The 16600-nt window shown below is 38.8% G+C and overlaps 1 protein-coding gene across 5 annotated transcripts in view; it reads right to left on the bottom strand.

Moving 5' to 3' along the window:
* The window catches only part of LOC100712465 (copine-9), a 223350-nt gene that overhangs the window by 188226 nt on the left and 18524 nt on the right, over positions 1-16600 (bottom strand). For 4 of the 5 annotated variants that reach the window (XM_025907541.1, XM_025907540.1, XM_019358580.2 and 1 more), the window contains exon 3: positions 11103-11149. In XM_025907541.1, the coding sequence (XP_025763326.1) occupies positions 11103-11149 (47 nt within the window). Of the gene's footprint in view, positions 1-11074; positions 11150-16600 lie in introns of those variants that run through there. The other variant, XM_025907542.1, reaches the window with a different exon arrangement.

Here is a 16600-nt window from a genome sequence, read left to right as displayed (position 1 = left end):
CAGCTTGCCCTTCGTAATGAAAAAGATCATTCAGTTCAATTCAATTTTATTTAAATAGCATCAGATCACCACAACACTTGCCTCAAGGCACTTAATATTGCAAAGCCAAGATAAATAGATAGATAAACATTTATTAGAAATATTAATTCAGACACGTTTACTCCCTGAAACCTTCAAAAACTATGGAAAAATGTAAATGAATTATTATTCACATTTTTTGATTGTCTTCCTCCTTACAGTTCTTGGCAGATGTTATTGCAAAAGTTAAAATTATTATTTTTTTCCTGTTCAAAGGAATAAACATCTGCATTTGATCTACTCTCACTTACCTGATTCTTACAATGTTTTCAGAATTTGCAGAATTTCTGTAGCTTATTGTTTAATTTAAATGTGAAAAACTAAAATTCCACATAATACGGGGACCATCTGTTCGTCACACCCACCTACAGTAGTTCTACACATGGTCATGGGTGACTGGAGAGAAACCCACCAGTTTCCACCTCCCACGATGGGCACATCATGTGTGGACCCTGGGATGAAACTGGGACATCTAAATTAAATTTAGCTGGGTATGACAGACAGCTTCTCCCTTTGCACCAACCTACCTACCTTTGCAAACCACCATTGCTCTGTGAGCTCTGAACTGTAAGTAGGTAGGCTTAAATTCCTAACAGTAATATGTGCTATAAATGAAGATAGGGTACTCCTTCGAGACCTTACACAAGTGAACAGTCAGTAGCAGTTACATTTACTGTCAAAGCAAGTGGAGTCCTTTGAAGTACTGGAGAGATAACTAGTTAGTAGAGATATGTTGAGTAGAGCAGAAATGCTTAAGGGTAGCACCGAGGCTGCTGACTTTGTGTATGAGAGACTATTCAACATATTCAACAGCTGCACCCCTGAGGTATCCAATAATAAAGAGGAATAAACTGTAGAAGCTGGTGCAACATAAGTATTTCATCCATTTAGACAAATGTTGCATGTTATTATGAAAACAATAAAATTATATATAATTATAATCATGTCCTTTACGTTTTCAAAATTTCCTTCACAATCTAAGATAAATATTTTTCTTTTTCTTTCATAAAATTTTCCATTTATGTTGAAATAGCGCTGCAACAGCGTGTTGACTGTTCAATCAATAGTGTCCTTTCTCGTCTTGATGGGACTGACAGTTATCGTTATCATCTTCATTCTTTTAACTCTCAAGTATCATAAAGTTAAGTGGCAACATCTTGACTGATGAGACTGTGTTTACAGACAGCGTTTCAGTTTTACAGGTAAGGTTGCTGCCACTGCTCTAACACTATGTATGAATATAACAGGGCTTGCTGGTAGTTCCAATAGTACTAGCTCGTCCAACCTTTATATGTGTTTACAGACAGCGTTAGCTTAATCACAGCTAGCTAATACTAGAGGGACCAATATGCTCACAAGCTAACATGACTCAAAGATTAGGGCTACATGCAGTGACACTAGTGTTGGCACACTACTTTCAGCAGGTGGTCAGGTTGAGTCCACCTGTGCACACTGAGAGGATCAGGGCTCCATGTCACTGGAGTGCCTCTTCATATATAGACAGTAAGTATGAAGCAAACACAAACTCTTCTTTAACAGGTCTTAGCAATACAATGCTATCACCCCAAATAAAAGGAGGCGTGGAACTGATTCTCTATTCCTAATTCAAGTTTTGAATTGAATTTTTTATTGAATTTTTTTGTAAATAATTAAGTAACTCAATTTAAAGTATTTATCAACAGATTAATAGTTGTTTTAAAATACTTATTTAGTTATAAAATACTTAAAAAAAATATTTATTTATAACTTCTCTTTATGATATTATGACTTCCCAAAAAGTTGATACTGTTCATCTGGACGTAGTGTTTTCAGTCACATTAGTCACGATGAGTGACGAAATGTTTCTCCCACTGAAAACACTACGTCCAGATTAAGAGAAAAATCAATGTAAAGGATTTTTAGGATTTTTAAAATGAATATTGTTACGGCCCCTGGCCTCATGTGGGCCCGCCTTCCTGCATGGAAATTCAAGCGTGCCAGGACTCACAGGTGATTGGCTGGCCAGGGACCTATGCCCGCCCAACTGCATGCAGATCGGAGTGTGCCAGTCCACATACACCACTGGCTGCTGCGGGATCCTCGAACAGAGCGGACCAATGACGCCGCTGAACCTCTGTTTTTGAGTTGCTGCCTGCAAGATGATTAGTGTTCTACTAGTGTTCTTGTGTTATTTGAATATATGAGTTTTTTTGTTTGTTTAAATCACCTCATTGCCTAGTGAGTCGTTTCACTAACGGTTTTCAGTTGTGGTAATAAACCTTTTGTTTTTCTTTTATATCTCACCCTCCTGTCTCTGGGCTCATTTATGTTACCTCCCCTGTCGCCTAGCAGAGCTGGGGCGTAACAAATATACTAATTAATTAATGTTATTGCACAATTCAATAGTTATTTAATCACAAAGTGCTTTATGTGTTTGACTCATCTGGTCCTCCACAATCACTGCTGCAAAGGAAAGAGTAAATTAGATATCTATGTTCTCGATAACTTAAATATCTACCGATCTTCTATGAATAACCACAGAACACAAAACATACACCTGCCTTCTTCTTAAGCTTGGATTTAACATAAAGTAAAACAGCCTTTACTCTCCAGAAAGAACACACTTAAAGGCAGGTGTGTGGTCATAAAAATAAAATATACTCTGTTAATATATTGTCCCTGTGACTTGGAGGGAGAGCTCCTGTGAGCTGCACTTGACACACATTTTCCACAGTATTCTGTGCTACTGCTCTTTAAAGTGATTTTCATAGTCAGAAGCTAATAGTGAAATATTGACAATGTATAGTTCTCTCTAGCTTAAGTCTTGTTTATGACATCATAATATCAGGTTCAGATTATACAGTTTCAGTATAGAAAACAAAGAAAAGAAGTTTTGGTCATCACAGTGGATGGTTTTATGCCATGAATTGCATTCTGGAAAACACCAGGGACATTATAAGACAGAGAAATGGCACCCACAGAAAAGAACACTGTATAGAACTAGAACTATATAGAAAACTATAAAAACCTCACTACCAGAGAGTCAATTGAGGGTAAAACATATGTGCCAATCACACTTGGACTAAAGCATGCACACAGTGGGTGATCGCAACAATGTAGCTGAGTAGTTGCAGACATATCTATATATTGTAGCAGGTTTGTCTAAGCTTATTGTATTCAAAAAATGATTGAGCATTTTCAGTGTTCTACTGGAAGGACCCAGACTATGAATTTAGACATTAATAGACCTGTAATGTTGTAAAACTATGAAATGTAGTGAAAGTAGAGGTACAACCTTACTCTTTGAACAGCAAACTATGGAAGCAGTTTTATGCTTTTTAGCAGTGATTCTATACATGCTGTTTGATAAAATAAGATTACATTTAAATACTTTGGTTGGACAATGGACAAGACTAGAAATGTGTATATCAGAGGGACGGCTCGGGTTGAGCGGTTTGGTTGGAGACAAAGTTAGAGAGGCAAGGCTGATATGGTTTGGACACGTGCAGAGGAGGGATAGTGTATATACTGGACAAAGGATGCTGAATTAAATCGACTGACCAACAGAGAAGTCGTATACAAAAAGTTGATGAATGGGCTCTAGGTCCAGATGAAGCTGAAATCCATTGATGTGTGCAGCACATTTTCTGTCTGTGGCAAGAACAGTGCACTTTGCTATGGTCTGCTGGGGAAACAGCATGAGAGCTAATGACACCAACAAGACTGAAAGGACTAATCAAAAAGGCTGGTTTTGTGACTGGCTTCAAATTGAACACTTGAGGTAATGGAGAGGAAGGTCACAGAACTTAATGGACTGATTCAGCTCCGCTGTCACAAGGACAGATACAGGAAATCTTTCATGCCACATTCAGTTCCTCTTTATAATGCAATGTATCAATCTGGCAAAGAGTCACTTTCTTTTTCATTTTAACATTTTATTAAAATTCTGTTGTGCTTTGTTAATTTTGAGGTATCTTATTTTACTTCTATTTCATCATCTTGGGGATCACGTAAGGTTAAGTGACATTTTTACTTTACTTATCGACGTAAAGTAAGGTATGAGTCTGTGAGCAACCAACACCAGACTGTTATAAAGTAATTGGCAAGTCAACCCCGTATTAAAATGGATACGTCCTTCTGTTCCTCAAAGGGTTGCATCATGTTCAGTCAAACACAATGCAACACTGGAGTAGAGAAGCATCAAGTAATCTCAGAGGGCTCCTTCTTTTCAGTGCTATTGAACAGTGTAGCTTGGTGGTTTCTGAGCACAAGGCAGTCTGTTACATTGCATTTTTGTCAGTGTGTGTCTCTATACCCCTCCTAACAGAAATAGCGTGAACAGGAAAACAGCAGCATGGAGGCAATCAGGGCAGATTTTCTGTCTATTTCAGTGAGCTGCATCAGTAATGAACCATCTAAAAGTGGAAGCAGTGGTAGACAGAGAGAAAGCAGGACACGGAGACAGTCTCAATAAGAAAAAGTGAGTTTTTCCCAACAGATCAGGGATCCAATAATGCATGAAACAGTCACAATGTGGACACAAACTGTCAGTAAAAAATGAGATGGGATTTTTTTCTTTTCCTTTTAATGAATGTTAAGGCTGTGTGACTCCACGGGGAATAGCTTGGGCTTACAGTCAGGCTAAGGAAGCTAGAGAGCAGAGACAGAAGTGTCCAGTTCAATAATATATTACAGTAAAACAACACTACTTCATCAAGCTGTTAGGGAGAACATGATCTGGAAATACTTCCCACTCCAAATATGCAAAATTATCAATTAAATACTGTCTGACATTTAAACTTAGATGAAAACTTAATAAAAATAATAATAAATCAAGAAGACTAAGAGCAGGAGTTTGAGTCTCTGACAGGTTTAATAAAAAGGAGGATGGTGTCCAAGTTATAGTCAATATTAAACAGGCACAATGCACCACATAATGCCACAGGAAATCATTACCACCTGTGTCCTTCCTGAGGACACTACTTTTGTATTTATATTTTAATTGACCATCTGTAGCAAAGCAAATCCCCCCTTTGAAATAATAAAGTATTCTGATGCTGGTTCTGTAAGAACGAGCCCCTCAGCTCTCCCTGTGTGGAGATGTTGACGTCTACAACTTAGTCTTGTGTAAAACTTGTTGCCCAATCTCACAATACTGTAAACCCATTTAACAGTTTGTATTTATGTGACACTCTTCGCTGACCACTCAAAACACTTTAGACTACAAGTCACATTTCTAAACATACATCTACATAGTGCTTTATTTCATATATTTAAGTCCAGAATGACCCATTTGAAATAACCAATTGACCTAGCATGTATGTCTTTATGAAGCCAGAGTACATAGAAGAAACTCAAACAGGAAAACATGCAAACTCCACAAAGGAAGGGGTTCAAACCAGGAAGTGTGAGCTCAAAACTATTAGCAACTTGTAAGGAATAGATAGTGACAGATGACAAAGAGAATGTGAAATTTGCCCCTACAATAAGAGGACCTAGCAGCTGTGTTATGCTGAGAGGGTGCCTATAAATCAGTACAAATCAGTACAGGTGATCCAATGTCCCAAAAAGGCCAGAAAACCCACAGTGACGCTAGTTACAGAGAAGAAAGTCAGACTGCAAGAGAAAAGTAAGAGAAACAGAGCTATCGCATCATGCTACAAAACATCCAGAGCCTTTTCTAGAATGAGAGCCATCACTACTTTATCTGCATTTATGCATTTCACCAATACCTCACAAGGAGAACACCAGTGAGAAAAGATAGAGGCTAGACTGAAAAGGGGTTTTGGAATGAAAGTAAGAAATGACTTGCAACACGAAGGCAAATTTTCACACAGAGCAAGGCGAATAGAGCAAAGTCAGCATGAGCCACCATGATCATACTGAAGGTGAGTACCATAATAGGTGAATTTAAATAAACGTAAATGATTCTAGCTATGTCAATATTCTTAACTTAAAATGTTGCCTCTTGTACTGAGATTCTTGTTTTTCTTGTAATTCATTCAACTATGTCAGCTTTAGGTATTTGTCTTTGTTCTGAATACAAAGACCTTGATTATTGAAATGAATAATAAATGAATTTCAATAATTAATCGGGGGGGGGGGCTACAAGTCTCTAAGCAGCTGTTGAGATAGCTTATGCCTCAGGCCAATTTTGTGTTTTTCACAAAAACAGAAGCTGGAGACTGGCACAGTATTTAAAAAAACCTGAAAATGCAAAGTCACATTATTTTTTAAATGAGCAAAGAAAAAACAAAAATGACAACTCTTTTAAGGGGTAACAAGCCCAGCACTGACAAGCAGTGCAGACAAGTAACAGTAATGAGGCCATGGTGAATGGTGCCATATAATAACAGTGATGTCATTATTGTTAATGCAAGCTGCTGTTTGGTGTTGTTTTGGGCGGTGGTGCATGCTTGTGTCAGTTTGTACTGCCAGTGTAGTGATATATCAGTACAGAAGCTCACGATTCACTTTTGCAGTGATTTGAAAAGATGAGGCTTTCTAAAACTTTCTCGACTTCTGGTTTTGACTTTTTCTCCTCCCCTACCAGCACTGATGTGAAGGCTTTGTCTGAGCAGCAACACCAATAATTCAGGAGAAAGCTGCAGCATACCCTGAGTGCTGGTGTAAATGGTACGGAGCTGTAGCGGCTTCACCTTTTTGCGCAGAATGCGACCAGTGTGGCAGTGTAATGTACTCTCTTTGTCTTTATCTCTCTCTGGCTTCTCTTTTTGTTTAGGAACTTTTCCATTCTTCTCTGTTCCCCACAAACCTGATAGTTTCTTTCTGGCAGAGTTGTAATTATTTCTTTCTCCTCATTAGTGAGAGAATTAGATTTCTGCTAATTGCATCAAGAATTGCCTGAAGCCAAATCTGCCAGTGTGTTCAAACAGCCCACACACAACAAGCTGGTGACAATACACGTGTCACAAGAAGGATGCTTGCTTCCATTTGCACACCAACAGACAGCAAGAAGGCTGCGAGTGAAGGACACAGCCAACAGAGAGGGACCTGGAAGCATATTCAACGGTGGCTGCAATCCAACCAAAGACAGTTTTTTTCCTCTTCCGTCAGTTCAGAGAAGCGGAAAATACATTCGCATTCAAACCATGTGAATGTGAAAGTTTGGCTCAGTGTTAAAATAGAGAGGCAGGGAGGGAAATAAAGTTTAGGATGCTCCCAGATAAACTTTTATCTTCTCACAGAAGCAAGAAGCAGCTTATGATATTTCCTATCTGTGACGTCTTTGCTCTGATGGAGGCTTGAGAGTTTATCCTACACAGTTTCTAAATCTGTTATAGGATTATTGCTCCATCACTCCAAGCAACCTAACATTTTCTTAGCTATATCACTGTGAAGTTTGAGAAGGTATATCGCCACAACAAGTATGACAGAAAATGTTTTAGTCACTCGCTGTGAGTCAAGCTGCAAACACTGACCCCCAGAGATAGGAACAGATAGTTGGATATTTGATAAAAAGAACAACAAAAGGACAATTAGTTATAATTATTAGTACACAAACCTGTACATCTAAATCTAATTATCAAACCTAAAACAATCCATTTTATATTTTATTAATACTCTAATAATGTATTTCTTCCATTAATGTACTGTTAGAGTTTATTGGACTTTAGAGAACTTTGAGAAAATAAGCAAAAAATTAATCATGCTCTCTACAATTGTCAGGGACGGGAAACCTCGCAGCCCTCATAGATCTCCTGGCAGTGTAGGCCTGAAGATGGGGTCCTCAGGCGCCCACATGGCCTTGGTCTGAAGATGTGATTAATCCCTCATGAAGTCGCCCACTGACCAAGAGTTTCAGCCTTGCGTGGGTTCAACTCTCTGAAAGCGGTCCAATGGTGTCAGAGTGTCAAAACTGGCTGTGTCAAAACTGTCCCCTGCTATCTGGCTATCTGATTGGTAAGGGTTTGTGGTAGGGCCTCAGGTAGGAGCCCCAGCTCGGGCTCAAACAGTGAGCCATGGTCTTGGGCATTAGCTAAAACTCAGGCAGACGAGAACTTCCGGTCTCTCACCAATCGGCAGGCAAGAGCTTCCGGTCTCTCGCCAATCACTGACTTCAGAAGAAGACGAAGAGGAGGAGGAGGGTTCATAACCCCCTAAACAGCTGTTTCACATGGATCAGATTAAAGCCGTCCTCTCCAGTCTCATAAATTATGGGCCATAACCTCCTTTTTGACACAGAGTGTGTCATATGTTTTGCCTTTAATAGCTTTGTTGTATGAAATGTTCTTTAGTGGTCATTGGATTTCAAAAGTATTATGCTGCATATATTATTTCCAGTCATTCTATCTGTGATGACAGTCACATCTGTGTCCACTGCAGTTCCAGTGATGGAGCTGCTCTGTAGTGCAGAAGGAGATTGCTACAGGATTTCCTCTCAGCTAGCACCTGCTTGCAGGATTAGACAGACCCATATTCAGAGCATTTGGTGACTCTGAATCACTTTCCTGTTTGAAAAGTTCCCTATAAAAGTATGGCTGAAATTATTTTAGTGCAATCAATCCAACATTTGTGTAATTTTTAAATGAACATCATCTTTTCATTCCTTCAGACTGATCGGTACTATGAGCAGCACTTTTCAGATTGTGTTCACCTCAGTTGTGTGTGTGAGGGTATACAACTCGGCTGAGAGCATCCCCATGCTCTATGTCTAATTGAGCCTCACTGAGACCTGTGTGTATGTGTGTGGATCCCCACAGAGGTGGGCCTGATGTTCTTTGATAGCACATAGTGCAGATTACTGAAAGACACTGATGAATACAGGACACACACAGATGAGAGATGAGGTTTTCTATATGTTTACACAGCCAGTGTTCCTCTCAAACGTCCCAAAGCAGCTCAAATGATTTTCCCCTTTATGAATTCCTATATTTGGCTGCTCGGGCTTCACACTAGGGCTTATTTTTTATTACGTTCTGTTTGCCATAAAACACTCTGATCAGACTCTTTTAGGACCGTCTGCTCCAGAGTCTCGGACTCGTTTTACTGCACAGGTCATTTTTAATATGTCAGTTTATTTGGGTTACTGCAAATGTGCCAAGAATGACAAATACTTTCCAAATGATTTCTGCTATTTTTGCTTCATGTTGTGTCTTGTTTTTGTGTTGAATAATTGCATTAAACCCTTCATCAGTGCACTCTACACTGTCACCAAAAAGAGTGAATTTAGAATTGACTGAAATTAACTACAGTGCATATTTTTGACTCTTAAAAGGTGAAATTGAGTGTTGGCAATATAAGTGGTAATTTTGACATTCAGCACCACCAGCACTGCTGGATTAGTTGTATTGTTTACTCCTTATGCACAATGCTGATGGCAGGTGGGAGAAGACTAAATATTTCCTTCTATCCTTAGACACACTACAGGGAAGCTGACACGCTGAGGCTGTTTTTATTTTTAACATACTAGCAATGTAGTATGGGAGTAATTAAAGTAATATATCACATTATTTGATGCCACAAGAGATCAAAATAAGTGCACTATAAATCCTTTCAAGCTTGTTGACCAATTCAAAAGGAGCCTTATTGAGTTTTTTGGGAGTAATTCATTAGAAATCATCTTTTGAGTTTTGTAAATGGAAAACCAGCCAAGTTAAGCTCCTCAAAGTTGAAATAATGCATTAAATAAACTTAAAATAAAAAGCTCAGCGAGACCCTGGTATTTTAATAGTCTCAGCAGAAACAGTTGTGAGAATGTTCAAATTCTAAATAATAATCTGACTGGTTTGCTAGGATGGATTAAAAGGTTTAGCACCCCTTTGATTAAATTATTATTATTGTTGTACTTTGAGACATTTCATTTGAAGTTTGTTTTATTCAGCCTGTTTTCCTTCTTTCACCCCAACCGGTCGCAGCAGATGGCCGCCCCTCCCTGAGCCTGGTTCTGCCGGAGGTTTCTTCCTGTTAAAAGGGAGTTTTTCCTTCCCACTGTCGCCAAAGTGCTTGCTCATAGGGGGTCATATGATTGTTGGGTTTTTCTCTGTATTTATTATTGTGCTATCTACTGTACAATATAAAGCGCCTTGAGGCGACTTTTGTTGTGATTTGGCGCTATATAAATAAAATTGAATTGAATTGAATTAAAAAAGACCAAGTCCACTATTCCCTATTGTGTTTGTACTGTTTTTAATCTATAAATATGTGGGTCTTTCATTGCTAGCAGCTTGCAATTTGCAGCATTTTTTGCAGAACCTTTCGGTTAAAAACAGGTGGGTTTTTTGTTTGTTTATCTTAAACTAAAAATCAGGTTAATAAACTAAAGCAGTAGGTAAACCACAGAAAGCAGATGCAGTCTTGAAAGCCAGAACATGTTTTTGATTTATGTGACACGTGAGATTATTACATTTATGGACTGCAAACTTTGAAAACCAAAAGCAGCTGCCAGAGTTTACTTCCTACATTTCTGCATTCAGTCTTGATTCAAAAGATATTGATTCTTTAAAACATCTGGATGTCAGTAACGCATATACATACCATTGTGTTTGGAATAGGGATGTTATTCAAGGATAACCATGATATTTAAAATTAATACCAAATCAATAAAGCACATATGATAACAAGGTAAGTAACTGCATTATTGTTTTTGCGTGCGTTCATACATTTATCATTTCAGACTCACATTAACTCTGTGACTTATATTTTGAGTTTAATTGATTTGCCAAAAAAATGTAGCACATGATAAAAAAGTTAGATATAAATTTTCCTGATAGTGGTATTGCTATTATTTCTCTTTTCAGATAATCCATAGATATTGTAATATTTCATTCTCTTTTCCCTCTCAATATGAACATTGACCTTTTTGTTACCTTTAATAGACCTCTGAAATCTGTACATGCGTGTCAACAAATGATAACAAAAAGAGGTTAGTATAATTCTGTAATCAGATGTACCAGACGCAAAAAATATCAGGATTTTTGTGCTTTTTCAGACAAGTGTAGCTAAGCACAGTTAAAACACTGTAGTCTGTGGATCTAACAGGTTTCCTGGGACAAACCTTGAAGCTGCCGGCGTGCCTCACTCACCTCTCTCCACTCCTTTGTCCCCAGGCCTTGAACGTACAACACCACCACTGAAAAGAGAAACACATGTATGCCTTAAATTTATTTTTGCACCTTATGAATTTCAAGACTAATGATATCTCAGTAGTCATAAATGCAGGAAATCACTGTTATCTAAAGATGTAAAAAATATATAAATGTTCGTTTAAAGTAATATTGAAAAATAATCTTTTTAAAACTGTGAGTCACGTTTCGTTCTCATTCAGTATTACTTTTGAAACAAAAAGCTTGAGGTCCACGTAAAGGAAACATTTTCAGTCATTATAAGGCTTAGCAAGCTGGGCTTCGTCTTGCCACTGGCTTTCTTTGGATGCCAAAACTTGCCAAACAGCTCAGACTGTGTGTTGAACTTTTCTCCAAATGATGAGCTGAAGGGAGCGACAGTGATTTTCATCTCACAGCAGAAAGGCTCCTAACCTTCTCATTGGCTGGGTCTTTTCAACATTTACACAGTAAAAGAGTAAAACACTAAACAGATTTTATTCACAAAACAAGCACAATGGACCCAGAGGTAGATCAGTTTATTTAACCAGTGCGAATTACAGAGAAGTGTTCAGGTATATCACATTTGTTTTCACCCAAGCTCTAGATGCATGCCACCAGAGACAAAGAGAAATGAAGCAGCTGCCCTGGCACTCACAGTGCCCTTTCTGAGGGGGACAGGCTGTTTTTTCCATCCCCTTTCCATGTGCAAGTCCCCCTGCACTCGACTGATATGTCATTATTGTCGTGTTATTCAATTATACGCGGGTCCACTGTACGATTCATAACCAGACTTTATTTTCCATTCTTGCTCTGCTCTTCACATAACATAACATTCTATTCAAAACACAGCGGTCTCGCCCTCTAGCTGCCCTCAGCCTAACTACACTGACCGGCTGCATTAACATCTACTGTACAATGCAATTACACCACAATTATCTCTTTCCCTCCCTGCTTAGACTATATAATGAGGAAGTAGGAAGTGCCACGCATCACATTTCTACTGTGAGCCTCCACCTTGTCCACGCACTGCTCCCCCCCTCGATACCACAGAGAGAGCGCTGTTGGAGGAGGAAATGACCTCAATCCTGAGGAAGGAAGAAATAACAGTCCCTCAGTTGGTGTTACTGATGGGTTTCATCTCAGGTGTTTACAGCAGTGAAAGCTGTTGTGTTGGATTGGGGTTCAACACCAGCAAAAATCTTACCAAATACATCTGAGCTTGTATAGTCCAGTAATTAATTAATAAATAAATGTATCTTTGACTACTCTCCTTTCTTCATTCCTCTCTCCTTCCCCTCATCATCCTCCTGTATGTAGATATTTTCTTTGTCATCTGTCTTTGCTTTTTCTCTTCTGTCTTTTCCACTTTTTCTTATCTACATTTTTCCTTTTGCTCCCAAATCAGTTTCTTCTTCTTTTCCCTGTGGTCTCTTTTTGTTAAAGTCCTCCTTCCATTTACTGAATTTCCATTTCTCCTTCCCCCTTTCCTCCTCTTTCTCTCTTCTCATTCCCTCCTATCTTGTCCTCTCTTTCCTCCCTCTGTGCCTCCCCTGTCCTGTGGTTCTAATCTTCCCTACTCTCCATTTTACTTCACTTCTTCTCCTCCACGCCTCTCCCCAGCCTCTCTTCTTTTCTTCTCTCTTCCACTTCAAAGCAGGTCATGGTAACAGCAGGCCATGTATAGAAATCATCATGTTTCTGCTTCAGTGGGACAGAAGGCCAGGCAACCACAATGACCCAGTCAGTGTTGGAAACCATACATCCCCATTCTCTCTGCTTTTCTCTCCAAAGGAAAGGGAAAATGCAGAGGAAACAAGGGAAGCAAAACAGGGTTAGACTAAACTGATAAAGATCAAAACGGTAAGCAAGAGGCAGAGAGTTTAGGGATGTTTGGCTAAGTGATTCATATATGGACACTCACCTGTCTGAAAGACGTGTGGTAAGACAGAAAAAGTGTGTAAGAGTGAAATGGAGACAGAGAACAACACAAGCAAGCTTGCTGATGATGATCCACATTCATGTACACAATGTATGTTCTTGATTTAGGGCAGCACTTCTGAAATATTTACACTGGGAGTCTGAAACTAGCTGCCTGACCTCTGAAGGGACTCAGGACAGGCAAAAATGGAAGTGTAATTTTACTGGACTTTTTCAGCCTTTTTGTTTATCGTTTGTCTCCAGCCTAATTTAGTGATTCTGAAATCGCATCAAGTATCCAAGAGTCTGGTATCATACATTTTTGTCTGCAGAGCAAATTTTCTACACAAATTTAAAATGAAAAGTACCACTGGCTTATTTTTTAGTTTGGAGCTCCATGCAAAATCTCACTTCAGAAAGGCAAAGGCGCTGGCACTACACAGAAGGAAGCTTCTTAATGATTTGAAGACAATCACCAACTGCACTATTGTTAACACACTACACCATAACTAATTAAAATCTTGCAGCACTTGCAACCTACAGGCCCATCTTTAGTTTGCCAGTGAACATGATTCAGAGAAGGGTGGGGAAAACATGCTTTGGTCGAATGAAAACAAAACTGAGCACTAATCAACCCAAATTAGCCCAAGACCGAATTTAGTCAAGTTTTGCTCTGGGATCAAACACTTATTTCACTCAATGACATGCAAATCTTTTTATAACTGTTTTAAGGATTTTTCTGGATATTTGGTTGATATTCTGGCTTTCCATTGAAATGAAACTACTATAATAATTGAAATCTATCATTTGTCTGTAAGAGAGCAAATTTACAAATTTAGTAGCTCAAATTTCAATTCAAACCAGTTCAATTCCATTTTATTCACACAGCGCCAAATCACAACAACAGTCGCCTCAAGGTGCTTTATATTGTAAGGTAGACCCTACAATAACACATACAGAGAAAAACCCAACAATCATATGACCCCCTATGAGCAAGCACTTTGGCGACAGTGGGAAGGAAAAACTCCCTTTTAACAGGAAGAAACCTCCGGCAGAACCAGGCTCAGGGAGGGGCAGAAATCTGACGCGACCTGTTGGGGTGAGAGAAGGAAGACAGGATAAAGACATGCTGTGGTTGTGCATGCAGTTGTTTCTTTTGCTGTACTGGAGTATTTCCACAAATGTGAAGCCACAGTCATTCACACTGAAATGAGAATTGTCCCATTTTTCTACAGATAAATCACCTATACAGTTCTAGTTAACTGGGTTAATATTAACAGTGGATCAAACGCTTAGAGAACAAGAACAATGGATGCTATCAAGATATTTTCTTACAGTCTGTGACAAAATTAGCTGCAGCAGAAACATGATTCTTTCTGTTTGCTGCACTACTGAATAGAGAAAAGACTGCAGAATTCATTTTAAATAAGATACTTGTAAAGTGCAGCATTCTCTGCTGTATGGTGAAACTCTCCAACTATATCAGTGCTATCGATAGCAGAAGAGACACTTAGTGGTGCACTAGGAATTTACAAATGAACTTCAGCAACCCACACTTTTATCTCTTTGACTTTTAATATTCTAATCTTTCAAAGATTTGTCCTAAGAAACTGCATTTCTATGCAACTGAGTCATTTGGCCAATTACTTTTATTGGCTGAGTAATCAATGGTTGGATTACATTTAGAAAAACTACTATAAAAAATACTATATCTTACTTATGATTACTGTCATTAATTTTGGATCCATCCTAATTAGTGATGTAGAACCAACAGTCCGAGCATGGATAGCATGGTAGCATAACTGTTAGCACTGTTGCTTCACAGCAAAAAAAAAAAGTCCCTGGTTTGAATCCTGGCTTGAGCCCTTCTTTCTTTCCTGCGCCTGCATGTTTTTTCCATGTATTCAGGCTTCCTCCCTCAGTCCAAAGGCGTACATGTTGACTGGTGTTTCTGATGTGGCTATTTGTAGCATTATATGAATGTTTGGTTAAAAATGTTGCTTGAGTGGTCAGCAAGATGTTTATAATCTATAAACAGGAAATTTCACCTGTTACATGCAAAATTTTGTTCTAATTATTTATGGATGAGGAACTAGCTGTTTACTCACAGCCACTCAGAAGCATTAAAATATATTAGTAGTTCAGTGTGGATTAGGTTCAATCATTTTACCACTAGCTGCCAGTGCTGTGTGACATTATGAGTCTACACTGACCTGCACTGTCCTTTTGTGGCTTGAGGACTGGGTCAAATATAGGGATCTAACCAGGGACATGAAAGAGCTGAGGGGACATTGTGGTCTGTCAGCCTAGCTTTCCCCTTTTCCTCAGTGGGGAGGAAGAGTTTGAAGTTCAGGGCCCCATCTGACACAATCATTACCTTCCAGCATGACCCTCCACCCCCACCCCGCACAGGAACAAAGACTAATCTATGGGATGTGTCAGTAAAGGAGCCCTGGCCTGCGGAGAGGCCGTATTTGATTCTTTGCCTTCAAAATCAGCGTCATTCAGTATGATAATATACACTGTGGTTATACATCATAATGTAAATGATTAGTCAATGGATAGTACCTTTAACCAATGATTTTAACACTAAAACAAAGATGAGAAGCAACATATAAATGGGATAATTGACAGAATCTTTATCATTCACGCATTATAATAAATCCTCCCTGTAATCTCTTTTCTGCCTTCCGCTCACTGACTTTCTAAAATGATATACGTGACAAATGCTCAGCCTGTTCAGAACAGTTGATCCCAGATGACATTTTAAATTTTCTTTCTTGCATATGAATCAACATTTAGCAAAAATCAAAGAGTTTACCTGAGGTTCTTTGGCTTCATGGAGCTTTGTGGTAATTACTGATTTCTAAACAAGATGGGAAAAATTCTCTAATCTGTGTTGATGAAAGAGATCCAAATCTACAATCTCACATTAGATAATTAGGCTTCTGTCGGGACTCGTGAGAGTTCGTTAGGAAACTGTCAGACTGCTATGGTACTGTCAGGTTGCATGTAAACACAGCTCTTTGCAGTCTTGGGAGATGTTACATCAAACAAACCTCAACTGAAAGCTACAAAATTTCATATGACAAGGATGAAGCACTAAAAGTTGATTTTATCTTAAAAGTGCCAAAAGAAATGTCCACTAAGGCAGTTTGAGATGTTCAGCTGTTAATTTGAGGAAGAGGGTGCGCATCAATGCTTCATTATTTCTCTTCATTAACATACTGTATCTATAGGACACAGTCAATAGGGTCTGCTCAGCAATCTCAACTATATGATTTGGCTAGTCAGACAAATTGACAGTATATGTTTTCAAGCAACGATGCAAGGTTGGAAAAAGTGAAGAATTCTCTGCAATACTGCAGTTCTCCCTGTAAGCTAACCATTTCAGATTCAACATGAGTGAAAGTAAACTGCTCACGCTTCTATTCTGTCTTCTCTGATTTTGGATACTGTGGCAGATTGCTGCTTCTACAAACATTTGTGAAAGATTGGGTCACTCTCGGGAACTCAGTCCGGTACCTTAATGGGATGCCAACAACTCGGCTCTTTGCTTC

The sequence above is a fragment of the Oreochromis niloticus genome, linkage group LG5 (assembly GCF_001858045.2).
Source record: "Oreochromis niloticus isolate F11D_XX linkage group LG5, O_niloticus_UMD_NMBU, whole genome shotgun sequence".
NCBI lineage: Eukaryota > Metazoa > Chordata > Actinopteri > Cichliformes > Cichlidae > Oreochromis > Oreochromis niloticus.
The sequence above is the reverse complement of the archived record's forward strand: the minus strand, read 5'-3'. Positions and strand labels throughout refer to the sequence as shown.